The 16123-nt window shown below is 33.3% G+C and overlaps 1 protein-coding gene across 9 annotated transcripts in view; it reads left to right on the top strand.

Annotated features, from left to right (window-relative positions):
- The window catches only part of ARHGEF10 (Rho guanine nucleotide exchange factor 10), a 276879-nt gene that overhangs the window by 219045 nt on the left and 41711 nt on the right, over positions 1 to 16123 (top strand). For all 9 annotated transcript variants that reach the window (XM_074209540.1, XM_074209541.1, XM_074209539.1 and 6 more), the window contains 7 exons: positions 43 to 158; positions 580 to 707; positions 909 to 1009; positions 2983 to 3104; positions 4522 to 4608; positions 9090 to 9313; positions 10385 to 10542. In XM_074209540.1, coding sequence (XP_074065641.1) covers positions 43 to 158; positions 580 to 707; positions 909 to 1009; positions 2983 to 3104; positions 4522 to 4608; positions 9090 to 9313; positions 10385 to 10542 — 936 coding nt within the window. The remainder of the gene's footprint in view (positions 1 to 42; positions 159 to 579; positions 708 to 908; positions 1010 to 2982; positions 3105 to 4521; positions 4609 to 9089; positions 9314 to 10384; positions 10543 to 16123) is intronic.

Below are 16123 nucleotides of genomic sequence, written 5' to 3'. Positions count from 1 at the left end.
ATATTTTGATGCAACATCTTTATATATTTTTATTTGTTACAGACAAACTTTACATGGGACCAGGACAACTGTACCATGATTTACAGAATTTATTGCATGACTTAAATGTAGTTGGTCAAATCAGTCAATTGGTAGGAAACCTTAAAGGAAACTATCAGGTAAACTTCCAACTGCATTAATTTCAGTGCTAGTTTCATTTCAGAAACTCTAATACTTTGTGAGATATCAAATACAACATTTAATTTTCTTTTTTTTCCTCTTCCTGGAAGGATCAGGATAAATTTCAGCCCAAGAAACTGATTTGATTATTAGTATTCCCCTTTGAAAAACAATATGAAAACTATCTTTCCCTCCTCCTCCTCCCCCACCCTAATTTCATTAAGTCTTTTGTCTACCAGCTTAACTTCTCTTAAATTAAATCTTACTGTTGCTTGGACAATGGCAGAATGTACCTTGAACTACCAAAAAAAATTATCACTAGACATAAGATTTATTGGCATTTTAAATTTTTCTTAACTACAGTCTTGCTTTGAATACTATTGCTATTATTACTTTTAATCATTTTTATGTTGTTTTCAGAACTTAAATCAGTCGGTGGCACATGATTGGACATCGGGTTTACAAAAACTTATTATGAAAAAAGAAGATGAAATCCGAGCAGCTGATTGCTGTCGAATTCAGTTGCAGCTCCCAGGGAAACAAGACAAGTTAGTAGAACTCTTAAATGAGACTTCCTTTAGTATAAGCAACTTGGGAGGGGGGAAGGAAATGACTATTTATGATAGAACTGTCTTTATCTTTTAGTCCCAATGATTGTATTAGAGAGATAAAACATGTAATTAAATTTCAGGTGAAGGAGCTTACTTTTTTTGAAAAAGTGATTACTGTTTTATTATTATTTCTGGCAGGTCTGGACGGCCTACTTTCTTTACAGCTGTGTTTAATACATTTACCCCTGCCATCAAACAGTCTTGGATCAACAACTTACAGATGGCTAAGCTTGCCCTAGGTAAGATTTAGTTACTTAAAATTAAATGAAGCATTCTTATACTTTCCCTGGGTAGTTTTCAAGATTATAATACAATATGTTTATAAAAGGATAGTATGAATAGAATGACTTCCCATAGTGATTGGAAAACAAACAAAATGGCTTCTTTATTGTCAAACTTAAACATGGACTATACCAGTGTTTTTAAAGAATAAAACAAAATAATCATACTAAAGAATAATATAGATTATTTTCCTTTATTTAATTTTAGTATGGAATTAGCTTTATTTTATTAATATAATCTAGATTAATCTTTTATTAACCTAAGAAAATCTTTTTCTCTCAATAATCTTCCAACTCTAGCCTCTTGGACGTTAATCCATACCAAATAACTATGTGTGTTGCCTTGTACAAGCTTCTTAACCTCTCTGAGTTTCAATTTTGTCATGGGTAAAAAGAGAGAATTGGATGAGGTAATCTTTAAGGTTCCCTCAACTCTTTAAATTATTATAATGACTTAATAACAGGATTTGTTCTGATTTTCTTTTAATCCATTCCTTAATTTTTATTAGGCCTCAAAATTTCTCATATGAAAACATTTTGTATTTACATACATTTTATATATGTATATATGTGTGTGTGTGTGTGTGTGTGTATAGATATGTAAATTACTGAGGAAAATTTTGGAGTGTGTGTGTGTGTTTAAGTATTATCTAAGCCAAGGGGGAAACCCCTTTAAAAAAAAAGAAAATTAACTGTCTGAAGTAATAGTTCATTAACCTAGTTAATTGTGTTTCTTTGATGAAGAAAGTGTTATTTTGAAATGGAAAGGTCCCCTGAAGTTGACTCATTTAAAGAGGAAGCACTAACCTGGTGAATGGAGTTTAGTGGGCTACAAAAGAACTTTGGAAGGAAAAGAAATGTGATCTCTACAGGATAAGAGTTTAAACTAAAAGTTTTTCAAACTACTGAAGCCCTGAACTAAAAATGAACTGCTTTCTTCTTTCTGAATTAAAGGTCTTTTTTTGTTATTGAGATCATAGTTTCTTTTTTTTAACCTATTACATACTTTCAGTTTTTGTTGCATTTTTCATCAAAGAACATTTTGCCAATGTTAGCTAATTCATTCGCATTGCAGCTGAAGATGAACTCAGGCACCAGATTGTTTTAATAAAACCCACAGGGATTAAAACAGCTGGATTTCACAGGGTTTAATGTGTTTTCATCTCATTCAGGAAGTGCCAACAGGAAGTGTGGTATTAAAGGAAATAAGGAGCACCTCAGAGTTGGTTGAAAGCACCCTCTAGTTTTTAAAAAAACAAAACAATGAAACTATTTTTAAATCATAATAAGAAAAAATATCTAGGAACGGAAAGAATATTTGATTTGGACTTAGAACACCTTCATTCAAATTCCAGTTCTGATACTGCTTTGTATGACCTTGGGAACACTTATCTAATTTGGGGTTCAGTTTCTTCATTTCTAAAATGACTGCATGTGTTCTAAATTCTTACTGACTCTAAAGTCCCCCCTTCATTCCCTTTTGTCTCTTTCCTCCCGCTCCCCAATAAATTGGAAAGAGATTAGCTGTTTAAATCTTTCATAGTTTTATTTGTGGAGAAGGGGAGACCTAGATTCTAGAAGATGATACCATTGGTGAACAGGATGAGCCTAGGGTGTGGGTCTAGTGCAGACTCAAAAGCTGTTGTCCTAGGGGCTTCCTGGCTAAGTTAGAGAAGTTTCCCACCACGTTGACTGATGAATTTTCAAACAACAACTCCCCAAACTGTCCATCCACAGAGTTATAGACTGACATGTTATCTGAGGAGGGAGAATGCACAAAGGTAAAATCATAGATTTCCAAAGTTTTCAAGTGTTCAAATTTAATTAAGCAAGACAAAATATTGTAAAAGTCCTATCAATTTGACCTTTGGGTGAAGATTTTTGTCATTAAGAGTTTATTGCTTCTATATTTTCTTTGAATATGATTACAGAGGAGGAGAACCATCTAGGTTGGTTCTGTGTAGAAGATGATGGGAATCAGATAAAAAAGGAGAAACACCCCCTTCTTGTTAAACACATGCCAGTGATGGTGGCCAAACAACAGGAGTTTAAGGTAAAGTTCAGTGATATCTAAAATGATTAATTCATCCTTTTTAGTAACTATATGGTATTTGAAATCATTCCTGATTGGTCAGCACAGTAAATGATTGCCAGTAGGAATGTCTCTTTTTATTAACGGCTAATGAGGGTTTCTTTTCTAAGGGTAGTTTTTTTAGCAAGAGTTTGACAACTTTTCTCAAGCCAAACTAGTCTTCTTGCTCACAAATGACATCCCATCTCCCCTGGAATCTTCCCCTCCTTCTGTCCTCAGTTCTTAGTACAACTCAAATGTCACCTTCCTAACCCTCCATTTACTTGTGCCTTTTTATCTGTGGTATTTTCTTAGATTTGCACCTCTCTCCTTCTACAATGGAGAATCTTTGAGGGCACTAACTTTCATTTTTGCCTTAATATTTTTCAGTTTTGATTGTCACAGAATAGATCCTTAATAGATGTTTTTTGATTGGTTGGCTTCTGAAAGCTAACTGCCACCTATAGTAGGAAATGCCAAGGAACAACTTGTCTATTTTAGTGCTTTTGCCTTTGAAACTTTTTTGCATAATATGATCCTTTCAGGGTCTTCAGAATTAAAACAGCTCTTTTACCTTCATGACATTATTTGAATGAGGAAGACACATGTTTCACATTTGTCTGTTCTATTTGCCTCTGCTTGGCAAACTATCAGGAACCCAAATTAGTCATAATTAGAAGTTTTTTTTTCTTTTAAACTTTAGTGAAGAGCTGGGTTTATTGCTCAGTAAATAAAATATCTGCCCTGGAGGCATTTTGCTATTGTTTTCTCCATATTATCAATATGAGAACAGAAATTAATTAGCTATAATTCAATTATATTGATTTTCCTTCTTGTCAAATACCAATAATATTCCTTGTTTTTAATAGTAATTTTCTACTCCTAACTCTGAGATTCCTCAAAACTTGTTCCATGTGCTAGATGATTCAAAGTAGGAAAAGTTTAAATGGACATTGTAAGGAAGTAGTCCTACATTCACAGTCTCTATTGACTTTGGAAGTTCCTTGTGCCATGGCAGTGACTGGTTTAATTTGATGTCTTTTGTTTTTGCTGGAGAAAGGTTAGCATTCACTTTGACCTATTAGACAAATGACTGCATGAAGCATGGCTAAAGGAAAAGCAAGATCATTCTGTGTTCAGTGATAGGTGTTTTTGTTTTCAGTTATTTAACTGAGGTCTGATGAGTGAAGTATTGGGGAGATAATAACCATTAAACATTAAATTTTACTTCTCAGGAAGTCTATTTATTTTGGAGATTTTTGGTCACTTTAATTTTTATAATATTAGAACAGAAAATCTTAGAAGATAGAAGAAAAGAATGCCTTCCATTTAAATCCTAAAGAGACAAAATGCACTATTACTATTTTAACTTAGGATGGCTCATTTTATTCCATTTCAGATTGAATGTGCTGCTTATAATCCAGAACCTTATCTTGGCAATGAAACTGAGCCGAATTCATTTTCCATGCAGCATGGATTCCTTTGGGTAAGCTTTGTTTAATTTTTTAAAAAAAAGTTTCATTGAAGATTTATACATCACAGCCCTTTTTGAAAATATTTCTTCTTCTGAACCAGCCTCTCCCTACTCCCCCTAAACCACCTTTGAAAAAAAAAAAGTAATTAAAATACAAAACACAACAAACTGATTGGGACATCCCACCTTCTGCCAGCCCCCCACTCCCATCTGACAGGGCATTCAACATTTTTTCCTAGGAGTCAGTGGTTTCATTACTTTTCTCTGGGACTATTATTGGTTTGAGTGTTTTTTTCTTTTGTCATTAATAGTCATTGCACTCTTCTCTTGGTTCTGTTTGTTTTACTGAGCATCAGTAATCCTTCATAATTTTTTTTACTTTACTCTTTTTACTTTACTTTTTTACTTTACAATCATATTCCATTACATTTCCCGATCATTTGAGTTGTTTTTTTTCAGTCATTCCCCAGATGATGGGCACTCACTTTCTTTCCAAATCTTTAATGGCACAAAAGTGATCTTGTAAATATTTTTGTATATGTATATATATACATATATGTATATATATGTATATATGTGTAATATTTTCCCCCCTTTGAGTTCCTTAATATATAAACACAATAAGTATGATCACAGAGACAAAGTGTATGAGCAGTTTAGGAATTTTATTTTTTGTTTTTGTTTTTTGAAAATATTTTTTAAATTATCTTTGTTTTTAAATCACTTTAATTTTCCAATACTTTTTTTCCTCCTCTATGCAGAGAACTATCTCCTTTATCAAATAATAAAAAAAAGAGGAAGGGGAAAAAACCAATTCAGCAAAACTAATCAACATATCAAATGAGTCCAGAAGTACATGCAATGTTCCATATCCAGAGTTTCCACATCTTTAAAGAGATTGTTATTTTTCAGTTATATCTGATTTTTCATGACATCATTTCAGTTTTTCTTGTCAGATATACTAAAATTCTTTGCCATTTCCTTTTCCACCTCATTTTACAGATGAGGAAACTGAGGCAAACAGGGTTAAATGACTTTGCCCAGAGTTACATTGCTAGTAAGTGTCTGAGGCTGGATTTGAACTCAGGTTTTCTTTGTTCCAGGTCTGGCACTCTATCCTCAGCACCACTCAAGGAGTGAAACACATTATCATTTCTCTTCTTCTTCTGGACCAATAATTATACAGTGTTCAGTTTTTTTGTTTTTACACTTTTCTATTAGTTATAGTAATTGTTTTCTTAGTTCTTTCTACTTATTTCACTTTGAATCAATTCATACACATTAGAAAGTTTTATTTTTAAAACTATGGAATTTAAAAACTTTTCCTGTAGAGTTATGTGGGATAAGGAAAAATATGCCCTTGAAATGTTCCCTGAGAGGTTCTGAAAAATGAATTTTTAAAATCATCTACTTTGTAAAATAAAATTGAGTGACTTTCTAAATTTAAAGAAAAATATTACATTCAACAGAAGTAAAATAGTTTTGAAAAAATCCCAATGTCAAAATATCAAATATAAGGTAAAAAATTTTCTTGTTTAGTATCTTTACAAAGATAAATATTTTAATGTAATTGGAAAATTAATTCAATTGTTCTTAAAGATGAAATATAATTTTTTTTCTGTTCTGAATGAATTTGATACCTTCTCATACTGGAAATGACATTAAGCAGTTCCCAGAGAACAGTCACTTTTGTACTGCACTCAGAAAGAGATGAATTTGCAGTCACTATAATGCTGACTTCAGGAAATAAGCTATTTAGAGTTTGGAGTAGATAGAATGTACCTTGCTAAAGCCAAATGTGGAAAAATTGTTGAAGCTGTTGAGCAGCATAAATTAACTTCCCTAATGTTTGAAGTAAATATTTTTAGTCGAATGCATTCTAACTTTGCTCATGCAATTAAAAAAAATGAGACTCACAAAAATATCTGTGGGATACCATAGGAAAGACTTTAGCAGACTTCTAAGGTTTGATATATCTTCTTACTTCCTTTTCTAACAGCACCTCCCAGCTTGTGGCTCCCTCTCTCCTAACAACATCCCCTTTGCCAACTGGCTGCCCAAATACTTCCTCCACCATTGCATCCTACTTAAAACTGTTTCTTTACCTTAAGCATATAAAATTATGTTTCTTTTTCCCTCTTTCACCCTTCTTGCCCTCCAGCTAAAATCTTAATCCATTAGTGATATCTGCTGCATAGAGGGAGAAAAACAATCTGACTAAAATAATTTACACTGATGTGTGAGTTGGGGAGAGGTGCAATCATTTATTGAGCACCTACTTCATTCTTCAGACTCTAGTGGTTGCTTTACAAATAATCTTATTTGATCTACACAGCAAATAGTGTGAGATAGATGCTATTATGATCTCCGTTTTACAATGGAGAGCAATGAGGCAGACAAAAGTTTAGTAACTTGCCCAGGATAACATAAGTACTATCAAATTTGAGGTCAGCCCTCCAAGCTTGGCACTCTTGTCTATCAGTTGCCTAGTCAGTTTAAAAATCAATTAAATTGCATTTTAAATGATTTCTAATTAGTGAAAAGTGTGGAAGGTACATTATTGACCAAACTTAGCCTTTCTTCTTTCTGCCCCTTTGTTCCCTGTTCATGTTATCATTCAACAAAGTTGAAAGAACAATAACTAGTAATTTGGCATCCATCCTACTTCTGAATGAGAATGAGGATTAGAAGTTGGAACATGCAGGCTCAACTATATGATACTTATTAGGTATGTCGGGGTCAATTCAGATCCCTGGGATTTACCCATTAGTGGGTTCCCATGCTGGGAAAATAAGATTTTTTTTTTTTAGTATTTGTAATAAGTTTTAGGAGATTTTATAGAAAGGTAGCATGGGATAGTAGATAGAGAAGTGACCAGAATCAGGAAGATCTGGGTTCAGATTTCACCTTTGGCACATCTTGACTGACTCAGGGCAAGTTATTGAATTTATTTCTACTTCCAGCAATAGATTTGCTGATATGTTTGTAGCTTTTTGCATGTCTGAACACCCCTCAAAAATACTCAGTGATTTATAGAGTATAAAAATTTAAGTATAACATGACTTTGGAATCAGATGACCTGGATTCAAATCCTACATCTAACACTTATGACTTCTATGACCACAGGCAAACCATATGAACTCACTGGTCTTCAGTTTTCTCATCTGTAAAGCAGGGGAGTTGGATTGGAAGTCTTTAGAACTTCTCCTCAATTCTATATCTCTGATCATATGAAATTTATTTGCTTCTCGTATCTACTTTAGATTGCATTCATTTTTTTATTTTATCTTCTTTGGTTTTTATAAGGCAGTGGGGTTAAGTGACTTTCCCAAGGTCACACAGCTAAATACGTATTACATGTCTGAGGTGGGATTTGAACTCAGGTCCTCCTGAATCTAAGGTTGGTGCCCTATCCACTGCATCACCTAGCTGCTTCTGTTTTCATTTTTTAAAACAATTTTTAATGTGCTTTTAAAGGAATGATGCTTTGAAATATAGTGTTACATGTAAATTTCTGTATTCTGTCCTTGTAAGATTTTAAATTGTGTATAAATAAGATTATCTATGGTATGCTCACACATAAGAATCTGTAGCCAAATGGTAGTTTAACATAAAGAATTCTGGCTTTGAGTCAGGCAAATCAAAATAAAAACTTAGACCACAACACTTGCTGGCTATGTAACCAAGGTCAAGTCACTTCTTTTCCTTTTAGCCTCAATTTCCTCACATGAAAAATGAAATTAATATATGCATGTGATAATATTTGATGAAAGAGTTCTGTAAACTTCAAAGAGGAAATAGAAGTTATTATTATTGTTATTATTATTATTTAAACATGAATCTATCACAAGTAAGAAGTGTTGTTGCTGAAGAAAATGCCTATCTAAGAAAATAGGGTATAATTGATCCTAAGGATCAGTTTGAGTCTGAAAATATTTTATTTTATTTTAGTTTAGGTTTTTTTTTTGCAAGGCAAATGAGGTTAAGTTGCTTGCCCAAAAGCCACACAGCTAGGTTATTATTAAGTGTCTGAGACCAGATGTGAACTCAGGTACTCTTGACTCCAGGGCCGGTGCTTTATCCACTGCACCACCTAGCCGCCCCAATATTTTATATTCTTAACAAAATCACTTTGGCGGGGGATGAGGGTGATTTTGGAGTTGAAAGGTAGTCTTGAAATGTGATTTAATCAATTTAGGAGGGGCTTCTGGTGTGGAATCTCTCTTTACTGATGTAAACTCATTTGTAAAATATAGTTTCAGAGAGTTATCTGAAGCAACTGTGAGGTTAAATCTCTGCCCTATAATCACACAGTATCTCTCTAAAGGTAGGACTCGAATCCAGGTCTTTTTGATTCCTGTCCTATCCTTCACTGACTAGGCCACACTGTTTCCTTTAAAGTCATCACCTCTTTAAAACCTGTTTTTTGTGAATTGTGATTGTGAAATCCTTCATCAGCTGATTATCTTTTTTCTCTTCATTTTCTAATTCAGATTGGCAGCTGTACTAATCAAATGGGTCAAATAGCCATCATCTCATTTCAACATTCCAGTCCAAAAGTGATTGAATGCTTCAATGTGGAGTCACGAATTCTTTGTATGTTATACATTCCAGTGGACAAGAAACATAAAGAGTCCAGTGTTACCTCTGATTCTGAAACTGTAGTTGGAAAAGCTTCAGATATACCTACTATATGTCTGGGCACAGAAGAAGGGAGGTACTATTATCTTTCATTCTTACAAACTGATTAATTCTCAAAAGGATTCATCATTAGAATTAAATAGTGAACCATCATAATGCAAAGAATTATTTAACATTGATGTGAGAAAATTATATGTGTATTTGCATGCTTTGTACAGTAGAAAGGATACTAACTGAAGTCAGAAGTTCTGAAGTTCAGATCCTAAATTTGATGATCAATTTCAAGAAAGTCATTTTACATTTCTGAACCTGATTCCTCAATTATAAAATGAGAAGCCTGAACTAGATTGCCTCTGAGATCCTTTCCCCTATCTATATATCTAGGATAATACTCAAACTGATATTTTCATCCAATGTGCATGTGTGTACAATGTATTATATATACAGGTGTATGTAGAGTACAAATATCCACATGAACTTGACCACTAAGGAACATCAAAATTATTCTATTATTCTCTCCCCCCCAAGCATGAATGGCAATTATTTTTTAAAATTTTATTTTATTTATTCCATGAAATTTACCACTAAGATATTTTTAAAACTTGACATGCTTTGTACTACAGAATAAAAGAAGCTATGTTTTGTATTGTAGGCATATTTGAACCTGGACCTAATTTGGAAGAGAATAATGTAATGACTCTCTAGCTTGATCTTCCAAGAAATCTGGGTTGTTAAATACTAATGTTTCTAAAATATGATTGACTATATTATAACAAGCAAAGATGCTTCTTGTTCAAATGAAAGGAAAGGTATCTAAGTAGCACCACTTACTCAAAGAGAGTCATTAGAAATTTAAGATGAAGTCACACAGCATATTTTTGCCATGATCATTTTAAAACCCATTATTAAATAAATGAAATATTTGATCTTTTCTTTTAATTTTTTCTTTATGCTTTTTGTTTTTATATCACAGTTGTTTCTAGATATATATCCTATTATTCCCTACAACTTTAATGTTCATCCCATTATACTAAATAAATAAATAAATAAATTTTGCTCATGTTACTGAGCAAAAAATTCCCAAGTTTTAAAATCATTTCTCTATATGTCAAACTTATGCTTATTAGTTTATGTTTTTCTGTTAAAGCATTTCTATTTATAAAAGTAATCAAGGTTCCAAGAAGGTGAGACTTCAACACTTTTTCACACCTGAGAAGTCTACTGTCATGAGCCTAACTTGCACATCTCAGTGTCTCTATGCTGGTCTTGTCAATGGGAATGTTGCTGTCTACACCAAAACAGAAGGTAATTATAATTAAAATTTACAGAAGAATTTTCATATGAGGTCTTATATTTGTTGCTTGCTTATTTCTTTTTTTCCATTAAGTAATTTATGACTTAAGGGTGTTGTGCATTTTTCTTTTCTATAAAACTTTTGAATTCAAATATTTTTTCTAGAAAATTACCTCTTGGGTATGCAATAGTGAGGACTCCTTTGATATTATGTGTTAAACTGTGATCACTGTGATTACTTCCAACCCTTGAATTATGGAATCCTATAGTTCTTGTCTTTAATTTGGGGTTGGTTCTCTGAGTTTCATTTGACATATGTTAGACATTTATACATATTTGCTGATTGATTGATAAGACTAATTACCTACTGTAGTACAATTTTGAGATATTTAATGAAATTTTTTTGAATAAATGAATCCTGAAGTGTGAAGTTAAATTTAGAAACAGTTGGCAACAAAAAAAAAGCCAAATATATATATATGTTGAATGACATTAGTATTGTGACAGTAATTCAGTATATTTCAATATAAGTTTAAAATAAACTGAAAAATCCTGCAGACCTGGCCCTTCAGAGGTTCATACTATCCAACCTGATTACTGTTGATTAAATTTCTATTCATCTCTCATTGAATCTCTAACAAACTCTCCAGCAATGGATATTTTGGATCTTCCTCTCTCTCCTCAGTCTTCCATTTCTGTTCTCAACATCACTTTTAGCAGATGGTCTCTCTGTCTATTTTGTGGATATTGTAAGCTCTTTTCAACAAAGGATTACAGAATCAAAGGATCAGAGTTCTACCATCTGCCCCCCAGGTTTACATCAACATATCAACATATTCTTTGCCTTCTCAGAGGTCCCTCTACTCATAGAGAATGAATTATTTTCTCTGTTAAAATTAAACCATTCATCAATACTCTGAGTCTCATAGTTTCAATTCTTCTAGAGTTATTACTCTCAGAATTTGTAATCCATTTCTAATATCTTCAACCTCTTTCTGCCCATTAGATCCTCTCTGCCTTCAAACTTCTTTAAGTATCCACCTAACTTAGAAAATATTAACACAGAAGTCATTTGCATAGTTCTGTTATTCATTCACTCATCCATTCCATTTACTTACTGCCATCATTTTCTATAAGCCCATTTCCTGAATAGCCACCAAAAGTCTAATTTCCATTCTAACCCCAACATTTACAGGTAACTTGTGAACTCTTTCTTGCTTAATCTAAAGGTCTTTCTAAGTCCTTCTCAACATTTATGCTTTAACATTTGATATTACTGACCACTCTCTATTTCTTGAAACTATTTTTTCTTGTTTTTTTTTTGTGGAAAGCACAATTTTGGTATTACTCTCCTGTAACTTCTTTGTTGCGTCCCTTCTTTTTTTTCATTCTTTCTACTCGATGCCTAAGTCTGTCAGTGAGGGCAATCATTTTTATCTTCATTTATCAGCCTTATGAATGTAGCTTCCAAATCTACTTATGTTTCAATGGTATTAAATGAATCTTAGCCAAATGATAGACCACATAGAATTCATGATAAACCTCTCAAACTAATGCAGGTGATATATTTAGTTTGTATTGGCCAAAGTGAGAACAGTATAAAAATGCTGAATACAAATGTTGTCAATAAACTACTTCAGCATTTCAAAGATTTGTTATCTTTGTGAGTACTGAAGACTATCCATAGTCATTGAAAATTGTTGTGGCCTGAAAAATTCATCAATATTTGATTGCTTTTTGGTTCAGAACAACTCTTCATCCTCATTCATTATCTCTCTTCTTCACATGAATTCCTTGGTTGCCATAACATTAAAATGTATTATTTTAAGAACTTCTTCATTACTTCATATAAATTTCAATTTATGCCAGTATTTGTACATTTGTTGTTTCCTCTGATAAATGTAAGCTCTGTGAGGGAGTGGACCTCTTTTTTTTTTTAACCTTGAATCCCTCATGCTTAACATTACTACCTGATATATAGGCCTGAATAAATGTTAACTGATGGATTATGACTCTTAAACCAACTCTACAAATGACCAAGGGAAAGTCTAGATAATTGCACTAAGATATAGTTGCAAAATATATTAATGAATAAAATAACTTGATGGATAAAGTTACTTAAGATTGATCATTTAAATGTTGGTGAACAGCTCCCAAATGTGTTAATTTTAACTTAGATGTCTTGAATGTCAAAGTGTTTTAAAACATAACTAGATAAAAGATTCAACTCTTTCTTAAGGTACTTTAATCAGGTCATTTAAATATTCATTTTAAAAGAAGACTACCACCATAAAAGCCTGTTTAAAACTGTTTAAGGCAAATATTGTAACTGTATTTAAGACTATGTGTGTCAAGAGGGTTAGTTTGTTGTTTGTTTTTTGTTTGTTTGTTTGTTTGTTTGTTTTAGGTTTTTGCAAGACAAATGGGGTTAAGTGGCTTGCCCAAGGCCACACAGCTAGGTAATTATTAAGTGTCTGAGATCAGATTTGAACCCAGGTACTCCTGACTCCAAGGCCAGTGCTTTATCCACTACGCCACCTAGCCGCCCGGGTTAGTTTGTTGTAATGGAAAGATCGCTAGTATTGAAAAGAGACATGGATTCAGATCCTCTTAAAATTCCTGAATTCCTTTAAAGGTCACTACCTCTGAAGACCTGCAGTATTTTTCTCTCCTCATCCCCTGCTCCATATTAAACTATGTCCCAGAGGTCCACCAGTAGATAGAGAGATGACCTTGGAATCAGAAATATGCACATTCAAGATGTGGAATCAAATCTTGCTTGTAACACATCTTGACCATGTGACCCCACACAAGTCACTTAATTTTTTAGTGCTATAGGATATTCTCTTAAGACTGTAAATTTCAGAACTGGTACTAATTGGTATTGGTAGAGGGACTTTCCTCCTTGAGGAGTGCGATTTACCAGTTAGACCAAATCTGGATTTTTTAGTATAAATTTCAAATATATATTTTGCACATAATGTTTCTTCTGAAATAATGTAAGCTCCAAGAGGGAAGGAATTTTTTTTCTTTGTATTCATGTTTGTCCTTGACTCCCTGGTACCTAGAATGATACCTAGCAGATAAGCATTTAGTGAAAGCTTAGTGATTGATTTATTGTGACTCTTAAATAGCCTACCCATCTGAACATGAGAAAGTCTCTCAGCATTCACAACTTCAGTTTCCTCACTTATAAAATGGGAATAACATTACTTGTCTTGTCTACTTCACAGATTTGTTGTTCAATCATTTTTTACCTATTTTAATGGTATTTTGTAAGTACTCTTAGAGGCATTAATAGTTTTTGTTTTTGCCCATAGACAGCAATTAATGCTGAAAATAATCTTGAATTGCTTTTGTGTGTTATTAATGAGATTGAGTTTATTAAAATAATATACAGCTGTTAAAAAAGCAATGACTGTTGTTGGAAGACCTGAGTTTGGATTCCACCTTTGCTATATCACCTTAGACAAGTTTCTAGGCTTCGGTTTTGTTCATTCTAAAGTGAATGGCTTGGTACAGATCAGAAGTATCAAACATATGGGCTGCATAAGACTCACAACATTCCTGAGTATGACTCAAACAAGATTAAAATCTAATTGGGAAATATTTAGCAAGATAAAAAAATGCAATATTAATATATGGTCTAAGTCAATATGAGGCCTGTAAAGATCTTTAGTAAGGTTTTTGGCCTCTATTTGTTTTTGCATTTGATACCAGTGATCTAGATTATCTCTAAGGTGGCCCTTCTAGCTGTGAGTCTCATGTTCATCTGAAAGATGATGAGAGATGATAGGACAATAAAAGTAATTAGCAGTATTGTAATTATGCTGAAACCTGTGCATGATGCTAATTTGGGAAAGCCTGCCCTAGAGTTTTTGAGAACAAAGGTAGCATTAAACTTACTAGAAGAAGATGGAGGAAAAGAGTGCTTATATAGAGAACCTATTATGTACCAGATAACTGCTAAGCACTTTCACAAATATCTCATTGATCCAAATAATAGGCTTACAAAGTAGATGCTTTGATTATCCCAATTTTACAGTTCAGAACTGAGGCAAACAGGTTAAGTGACTTGCCCAAGGTTCCACAGCTAATAAGTTTTCAAGGTTAGATTTCAACTCAGATTTACCCATTGGGGTAGAGTACTGACCTGGAATCAGAAAGACTTATCTTGTGAGTTCAAATCTAGGTTCAGACACTTATTAGCTGCTCATAACCCTTTTTGCCTCAGTTTCCTCATCTGTAAAATGAGCCATTGTTGGAAATGGCAAACCTCTCTAATATTTTTGCAAAAAATTCCAATTGGGATCATGAAGAGTCTGACCAGACAGAAATGACTAAACAACAAAAATTTCATGACTCCAGACTCAGTACTCTATTCACTGTATAACTATCAGGAATTTCTAACAATCTGATCTTTCTAACCTTTAATAGATTTACATTGTTACCAATGAGTACTCCTCCCATTGGATCATATCATAATCCATCTATGCTTCCTCATTTACAGTTCCTGGTAGATCAAATTTAACTTATTTAACTTAGTTTTTCTTTATACAGTGTATTATTGTGTTAGATACTAGATAAAACAGTCCCTGCCCTCAAGAAGCTTACATTTGACATTGGTTTTGGAGAGACTAGTCCTATGAGAGAACTAATCATCTATTCTAGAACTGAGAATCAAATTAAGTTGCTTTAGGACAATAAAAGCTTAAGTGACTTGTCTAACTTCACGTAGACTATATGATCAAAGTTAGGATTGGTCTTACTGATTCCTAGGGCTGCTCTCTATTCATAATGTGCTATCTTCTACAATATTTGTTGTTGCTAAGTCATTTTAATCATGTCCAAGACTTCAAGACTCCATTTGGGTTTTTTTTGACAAAGATACTGGAGTTCTTTGCCACTCCTTTAGCTTATTTTACAGATGAGGAAACTGAGGCAAACAGGAGTAAATTTCTGAGGTCAGATTTGAACTCAAGAAGAATTTTCCTGACTCCAGATTCATCGTGCCACCTAGCTGACCCCTGCTCTAACATACTCTTCTCAATCCAGTGCACTGGAAATCAGGCTCAAGGTTTTTTTTTTTTTTTTTGAGTATCTATTTTGTTTTTCAAGTACTAAAATATAAATGATAACACCATTACTTAGAGACAAAATGTCATTTTATTGAGCTCTGAACACAACAAAGTTCCCTCTGGGTAGAAAATTGAAAATTGATTTAGTTCTCTCATTTGGGGAAAATAACACTGCTCTCAAACAAATTGAAACTTTTCCTTCCTAAAGTGCAATGTCATCTTCAAGCCAGAGTCAAAACTGCTGCAAAAAGGTCAGATTTGTACCAGTGTCATCTAACATACAATTAATCTTTGGTTTGGATTCCATCTATAAGTCCCCTGCAGGTCCCACCTACACAATAGCAGTGTGAAATATGGCATTGAGTACACCTCCAGGGAAAATATTCTCAAGTTCTCCACCAAATCTAGGCAGATGCCCAGACCAAATCATTAACTGTGGTGTTTCTGCTAGCTCCACATAGTTGTCATTGGTGGAGGAAAAAAAACCAATAAATGAGTCCTAGGGGTGCTGTCAC

Source organism: Macrotis lagotis, chromosome 1, assembly GCF_037893015.1.
Source record: "Macrotis lagotis isolate mMagLag1 chromosome 1, bilby.v1.9.chrom.fasta, whole genome shotgun sequence".
Classification (NCBI taxonomy): Eukaryota; Metazoa; Chordata; class Mammalia; order Peramelemorphia; family Peramelidae; genus Macrotis; species Macrotis lagotis.
The sequence above is the reverse complement of the archived record's forward strand: the minus strand, read 5'-3'. Positions and strand labels throughout refer to the sequence as shown.